The 8,076-nt window shown below is 46.5% G+C and overlaps 1 protein-coding gene across 1 annotated transcript; it reads right to left on the bottom strand.

The window, feature by feature from the left end:
- Window positions 1–1,846: 1,846 nt before the first annotated feature.
- nog2 (noggin 2) lies at window positions 1,847–4,383 on the bottom strand. Its single transcript, XM_071907329.2, has one exon. It carries the CDS (start codon window positions 3,174–3,176, stop codon window positions 2,541–2,543), a length of 636 nt encoding a protein of 211 aa, XP_071763430.1. The 5' UTR covers window positions 3,177–4,383; the 3' UTR covers window positions 1,847–2,540.
- Window positions 4,384–8,076: the final 3,693 nt, after the last annotated feature.

Here is an 8,076-nt window from a genome sequence, read left to right as displayed (position 1 = left end):
AAGACACAGATTAAGCCACTGACCCCATATGATGTTGTCTCTTCTGATAAGAGTTTCGGTGTTGATTTAATATCTGACATTGTACGTGGGGAGATCACAGTGGTAAGAGTGAAAACTGTGATTGAAGTAGTCATACGTGTATATTATCTAAATGTGATCATCTCTAATGAATAAATTATATTACTGAAAGTAAACTATTCCTCATTTTGCTGGGGACCCCCTGGAATGCCCTCAAGGACCCGTGGAGGGTCCCCGGACCCCACTTTGAGAACCACTGATCTGACTGGCTGGCTGGGTCTGTTTCTAAAAGGTGCGCACCTAACTGGCTGGAGCCAGGGCGGCGTATTGCCTTTCACACGCTTCTAAAATACTCTCCGGGCAGAGCCTGAAAGGGTTACTGTTTCCCAAAGTGCCTCATTCTGCGCAGTCGAGAGGGGGCGGCTGAGTGGCGCCGTCGAGTCAGAGACGCAGTTTCTAAAAACCCCGAGACATCATCAAGAAAGAAGCTGACAGTAAGGAAAGCAGCCCCCTCCTCCCCCTCCTCCTCCTTCTCCTCTTCCTCCTCCTCCTCCTCCGCTGGCATACTGCCGCTCTCCTCCTCTCCTTACCAAATCCCCTCAGTGGATCTGTCACAATAACCGGGCGGCAAGTGTCAAATCCAACTCTCGCCGCAAAAACACAAATCACTTTAACGCACACAAGATGCGCTCAGTGGAAATACTCCACAAGCTGCTTTTAGCTTTGAGACATTTAGTCATGGCTCTGTTTAAGTCGTTGATTGTATTTAAAGAATAATATAAACACTATAAAACCCCTACTTAGAGTAAATGACTCCTCGCTTTGATTTCATAGGACTTAATTTCCCTGCATGTCTCCAGCGCGCTTAATTGGCCATATCTCTTTAACTCGCAGACAGCATACCCCCGCTCTCCAATTAATAGTCTGCTAACGTCAAAAACAGTTGACCATTGTTTTATGGGCTTTGTTTTTTTTCTCTCCAGGGCGGTCAGACTTGAATAGGCGCCGGTCTGCTCCAGTCCACCTCTATACAAATACCTCAGTGGAACTTGTGTGGAGCTTCCAGAGCGAAGCACAGACCCCAGACGCCCCTGGCTTGCGCGTATACGCTCGCCATTTCATCATCTGACACTGTTTGAAATGTCTGAATCATATTTTACCCATTATGTTAACACCTTGGAGCCGAGAAATGAGCGTGTGCGTAGGCAGGGGAGATGAATATGCGTGGCCTCTCCTCTCCTCTGGCTCAGACAAATGAATGCCAGTTCTGTGGAGGCGCTTGAGGTATGTGTTGCGCATTACACAACGTAGTAAATCAGCCCTTTCTAAAATCACTGTGACGGCGTGGAGCGTCAGGCAGTCCACCCAGAGCCACTGCAGCTTGGACTTACTGTGCAGTTAGTAACTCCACTCCACTTCGGGGACAGACCGTCTACACTGCAAAAAAATATCCACCTTAACATGCCATTCAATCTTATATTCAAATCTTATTTTTCATAAAACGTGCAATGTAGTTTCAGCTGTTTCCCCATGCAAATAAACTTATTTCCAGAATTTTGTTGAATCAAGTGACATTATGTTGACACTCCCTTATTTCGAGATATGGTCACTTTTTCTACAAAATTCTTGAAACAAGTGTAACTGCATTGGAAACAAGTGAAACTATCTCACCCCATTAGCAGATTTTTAAAACATTCTTGAGGAAAAACAAAAATGAGACTGAATGAGACTGCATGATTTGTTCAGATGGACATTTTTTACAGTGTACACGCCCCCTGGGGCCATGGATATAGACACTCGTTATAAGCAACATGGCTTGACACTAATACATGTTGAAAAGATAGACTTTATTGCTAAAACGTGTAACCATAACATGTACACTGATATGTTTTACTTTTTTATTTTTTATTTTTAGAAATATTCAAGTAGACATCTCCCATATTTTTTTCTGGTATACTCTGCTATTCTCTTTCCTTATGCTCTATACTCACAATCGTTAAAATAATAAATAAAACGTACAGATTTGTTTATTTCTACAATACTATGTATTCCAAAAAAAAGCTGAGTTCACGCCTTTATATATATCTTTATCCTCAACTTTTTTCAATTTAATTATTATTGATATTAATATCATACAAAAACTCTAGGCAGCATTGCAGTGAAGTAACAGTCAGCATCAATGTTCAGTTGAAAAAAAAAGTTCACCTCTTGGAGAAGTGTATGCATTCCATCTTCAACGTCTCATAAAAAAAAAAAAAAAAAAAAAGCTCTTCCTTATGAAGTGCTTATGTTCCCCCTAAAAACAACGTTTCAGGGTTGAGAATAAAATATGGTCCTGGTTCAATTAGAAAAAATAGCTGCATTTTTCTTAAATATGTACAATGTTGGTATTTCACTTAAAATGCTATATAAAAAAATAGATTCGCTATGGTGCCCACCTCTGTAGAGAGTTAACAGTGCAATAGAAACCGTATTTCCAGTCCACTCCCCCCCCTCGACCCCCACTACTTCCATAGAGAAAATCAGCACGAACACTTGCACTCTGAGATGATTGGGTATTGCACCGATATCCACGTACAATATTTCTGTCTTAGAAACCCTTGACAATACCACCGTAGGAAAGTCTTGGTGATTGACTTGACGGGTTTGCAAAACATCCCCTCTGGGAAGGAACAAGAGCGCTCATTGAAACAGTTGCCCTCCTTGATGTACCGTGGCCAGAACCTCACGCCCAAATCCTTCCAGGTATACACCACCGGGCAGTGCGTGTAGGTCCACAGCCACTGCAGAAATTTCCTGCGGGCTTTCTTGCCCACTTTTACCCGCTTCCCATAGGGGGTCTCCGTGAGGTCCAGCTTTTTAATCTCGTTAGGCATGGGCCCCGGCGGCTTCACCTGGGTGTCTTGCAAGGAGAGGTTCACCAGCATGGGCGAGCTGATGGACATGAAGTTGGCGTCAAAGTTACTGCCGAGCTTTTTCCGCAGAGTCCTCTCGGCCAAGTCCTGCTCCCGGGGGTCGTACTCCGGGTCGGGGTCCTCCTTCAGGTCGGGCACGGGGAGGTGGTCACTGGGCGACGGACGGAGGCGAAGGTAATGCTGGGAAACTCCGAGGTGAACGGACACCAGCACGTAAATGAGGAGCGTTTGTGAGAAGCCCATATTTCCTCTTGTTTTACGCACCGGCTCTTCTCGCGTGAATAATATTCAGTTCTTTTCCCGGCTACTGTGCTCTATGAAATGACTAGCCCGGGGCTTCATAAATAGTAGAAGTACAGCCACCAGCAAGACGATACTTTTAATAGACCACGTCGGGTTTGAATGACATGGAGCGGAGTGCTTTGCTTTTTAGGGCTCCTTCAACTTTGCAATTTGCCCGCTGATGCAACCCTGCAGCGCAAAGGGGCGCCTCTGCTTTGCAAAAAAAAAGAGTTTAGTCTAAACAAAAACAGCACAAAACAAAATGGGGAAAACTCTATTCACGCTCTCTCTGGCCTCACCCCGCTCCCTTAGATTCACTTTGGGTTTCTTGCGGTTGTCATGGTTACCCCGGGGACTCGAAGCCACGACAAATTGTCTACACTGGATGACAGTGGCCGAGGCGAGAGCTGCATGGAATGAAGTGTTTTCTAAAGAGACAGAATAGATCCGGAGCGCCCCGAGAGAGAAGGGCGCACAAAAAGAGTACTTCACCAAGTTTTAAATGTCACGGGCCCGGCAATGAGGGCTGCCTTGGCCAATGTTATTTTTACGCACGGCTTTTATAAACGTGGCTTCTCTCAACGTGGCCTGACGCTCTCAGGTTTGACAAGGTCCCAGGGCGCACAATCCATGGACTGGGGCAACGTCTATTCAGTCCCCGTGTGGTATTCCAGCCGTGTATTTGGGCACCTCACTGATAATGTCCAACACTTTAGCAGCTTAGTCCTTCGACTTAATAATGAAATGCGGCGCCACTGGATGCAATCAAAACCTATGAAATAACAGCCATTTATCTTTCCAGAAGACGTTCCAATTCATACAGCAGCTTTTTCCATAAAAAATCTTAGACTATAACATTCCCCGAGGACGCTCGGCTGTGCATGTGATAAAAAACAAACGCTGATAAACGGATTTACAACAAACTACACGCTATATGCATATCAAATGCAAACTGCACCAAGCCAGTGAAAGTTGTTTGGTTTGGAGTCCGTTTCACTGTGACATTGCTGAATCCTCTCAGAAAAGCTCCAGGTCCCACCGTCGCTGCATGACGAGACAGTCCCAAATCTGGAGCCTTTTTGCCCGGTCGGAGTAAGCGTCAATTCCTGGGGGAGCGTTTCTACTCCTTTGATAGCTGGTACAGAAGCTCCTACTGAGTCGCTCCTACTTCAGGAGTCTGAGAGACTTGGCGCTGGAGCGTTTCTTTGCTTAGGCACACTGTGTGTGAGTGTGTCTGTTGCGAGCGGTGCTCAATCCCAAGTTAAATATCCCCCTCCGACGGTACAAAGTGTCAGAGGGGCCTGCCCACCACGGCCACTTTCACTATGATTGACAGCCCCCCCCGGGCCACCCCCTCCCCTCACAACGTGGAAAATATCGGCCACAATCACAAGGATCAACTGGGTCCTAAAGAACCCGTTTTAGCCCGTATTATATTGTGATATTCCACACCTTGAACACTGTTATGCATATTATACATTTATTTTTCTGAAATAGAAAACAGTTTTTTATTGCTGTGAATTGCTTTTTTCGTCTGCATTTTCCTGTCACTGCACCAATATAGTATGTGATGTAGGCTACTAATAGGTTCAATACGCTGTCAATATTCAATTGAAGCGCTTAAGCGTTTCCTATGGCTTGAACTTTCCCATGAAATTGATGGGAAACGTTTAGTAGCTTGTCTGCGGAAAAGGGGCATCACATTCCACCTTTGTTCATCAGGATTTGGGTCTACACACAGGAATTGGCCCGTTGAACTCAGGGTCACAAAATAGGCGCGCAATTAAGGGCTATAAATGGCCATGGATAACTAAACGGTACCTTTCCCATGCTAACTAACCACAGTCATTAGGCTATGCTGGACTTTCTACTTTTGCTTGAACTATGCCTAGATAATGTTGGTCAGCCTACTGAATAATGCCATTGAAATATTATTTAGGCGACTGCTTTTTATACAAGGTTGACCAACAGGTGAAAGAAAGGTGGAAGGTGAAAGACATCGCATTTTAAAGCAATCTTTCCCAACAACCCACATCAATTTGTGAAGCATAATCTAAATTGACATTCAGATAGCATACAGATATTTCATTTCATGGATGTAGTGGTAAATAAAAAGGTGGGTGATCTCCAGTCTGTGATCATTATAAGGCAAAGAACCACAAATATTATCAAAAATCAATTATACTTTCAGAAATGTTTTTTCCTTAAAAAAAAGACCATATCCTCACATAACTTATAACAGTTTCATGCTTCTTACTATGATATAACATATTAATTTATGTGGCAATTATGTCAGAAAGGTGGGTAAACTTAGTTTTATTTTTTGGGGGGTTTACCCTCCCATACACCCCTGCTTTTTGTCATGTACTGCATTGTTACAACCATCCTGCATAATATGGACAGGTTGGCCAGTGTTCTTTATTTCGGCTTGTCATTGTGCTTGTCTTTTGTAGTGGTCACTAGGGGGCGTCGATCCAGCACGGTGAAGACAACCATGCAGCCAGGAGCTCCCCAGCCACTGCCTGACTATTTGACTGCTCATGTTTGAGTGTATGGGGAAAGAATGTGCATTCATGTGTGGCTCCAGTGAAATTGCTCACCGGCTTTTTGATCACAGGCCTAAAAAACCAATGCCGGACCCGTTCTGCCCTAAACATGCAATTGACCTGAATCATCCTCAAAGAAAAATAATAAAAAGAGAACTAACCAGTTCTGCTCAGTTCTCCTGTTGAGGGATGGAAAAACCTATATCACATATAGAGAACTGATCTAATAGTCTGCCATCATTAAGAGAGCTCATTAACCAAACTCATTAACTACATTAAACTTCACAGAAAGACTCGCCAGCAGTCGTGTGCTCCTGATGAGTAAATCCCTGCTGGACACCCCCCCCCCACACACACACACACACATACACACACACACACACACACACACACAGCCACACACACACACACACACACAGCCATAATCTGGCTAATGATTAGAGCGCTGCAGACGTGCTCGGTGGGCAGCGGGGACAGTAAGGCTGAGCTGGCTACTGTAGAGTTGGCCGTTTCCATTGTCTCCTTGCAGAGGTCCTGGGGTGGCGGACAGAGAGAGAGCGCCCCATGCAGGGACAGGACACTTCCCCTTCTCCCAGCCTCATGGCACTAATGCTGGGGGGGGGCAGCCCAGCGCCGAGTCAACCCCCCACCCCCCGGCTAATTACTGGAGATAAAGACTGGGAGAGGAGAGAGGAGGCGACCGGTGAGCACAGTGGGGAGGGGTGGTGGTGGTGGTGGTGGTGGTGATGGTGAGTAAGTGGGTGGGGGGTGAAGGGAGAGGAGGTGGTGGTGAAGGTGGTGGTTCCAGCAAAGCAAAGAGGGTGGTGGGGGGGGGGGGACGGCGACAGCGGCGGCGGCGGTGCCGGATGGCAGTTTGCTGTGGAATGGCTAATTAAATAATGCCATAAAAGAACCCCGGCTCGCTTTAACGAAGCCCGTCAAGCCCTGACGAGGGGGGCTGGGGGGTGGGACGCACCGAGGAGGAGAGGAGAGGGGTGGGGCTGGTGCTGAAAATTGGCCTTGTATAACAAGGGGACTTAGCTCTTTGGTTTTGCAGTGATTCTTCACGCTCCCTTAGGTCTCAATAGGGCGCATGGCGAGGGTGCGTTGGGGGGCGGCCCCTAGGCACAGATAGGACCCCCTTCACCCCTTCTCCTGTGGCTGTGAATGCTACACACACACACACACACACACACACACACACACCAACACCCCCATGGCTCCATACAAAGGCCGCTACCCGAGGTCCAGTCAGGGGCTTATCCAGTGCAGGGGCACAGCCAGGGGCAGGCTGGCCAGACTGACTGACTGTGCCCACTGGGGGCTGGTAGAATGGCACAGGGGGACGGATGGAGACGGACGGCTAGGAGAGGAGAGAGGGGAGAAAAGAGGAGCGACGCGGAGAAGTGGTATTCTACCGCTACTAGGGACAAAAAACATCAGCAGGGGTAGCGGCGCTGACAAAACCAACATTGTTTTTAACATTTCATATCTTTTTGTTGCCTGGTGAGATGAGTTTATTTCAGGATATAAGGAAAGCGAAGGAATTTGGCAAGAAGCGGTGGCTGTTTTGAAATAGTCTTCAGAGGCAGAGATAGCGTCCCACTGAAATCCACAAGCCCCCCCTCCCTTCAAATCAACAGATATGCCTGAAGCACGTCTCCTAATTAGCTTTGTGTTGTGGCGTCTCCAGCAGAACCCTCTCCACTGGATCCTTGGCGTGCCGACAGGTTTCAGAACCAACCAGAGCCCAAACTGTTGTTTTTGGGAACGGTTAAGATTGCAGAAACATTTGAGAAGTACTTTCAACTCAGTATGGCCCAGAACCTTGCCACTATAACCACAAGTTCTTAGGTTCTTATCAAAATTCAGTATAGTAGCTCACTCGAATACATTCATATAACCAGCTTTGCATGTACTGTGTCTTTGAATTGGCAAGATAATCCCCCCTTCTTGAATACACATTTACCCAGACACACAACAACTCAAAACAGCGAGCTTTGCGATGCACACATCTCTCTACCATCTCCTGTCAATATCACGTTCCCCCTCCTCCCTCCTCCCCTCACCCTCTTCTCCAGTCCTACTCCCCCCTTCTCTCTCTCTCTCTCTCTCTCTCTCTCTCTCTCTCTCTCTCTCTCTCCCCATATTCTACTCTGTCTCCTAGCCTTAACCCAAAGCAGATGGCTCGGGAAGCATGTCAAAAATCTGTCTCCCGTTAACGCTACTTTTGAAGCCCCCCCCCCTCTCTACTCTTTTTTTTTTTCTCTTCCCTAAAATTCATCATAAAGTTATTTTTGCAAAATAGCCAGTAA

This window comes from Centroberyx gerrardi, chromosome 20 (genome assembly GCF_048128805.1).
Source record: "Centroberyx gerrardi isolate f3 chromosome 20, fCenGer3.hap1.cur.20231027, whole genome shotgun sequence".
In the NCBI taxonomy this organism is placed as follows: domain Eukaryota; kingdom Metazoa; phylum Chordata; class Actinopteri; order Beryciformes; family Berycidae; genus Centroberyx; species Centroberyx gerrardi.
The sequence above is the reverse complement of the archived record's forward strand: the minus strand, read 5'-3'. Positions and strand labels throughout refer to the sequence as shown.

Excerpts from the sequence above, each read along its gene's own strand:
- nog2 (XM_071907329.2), bottom strand. The coding sequence starts at position 3,176 with ATGGGCTTCTCACAAACGCTCCTCATTTACGTGCTGGTGTCCGTTCAC.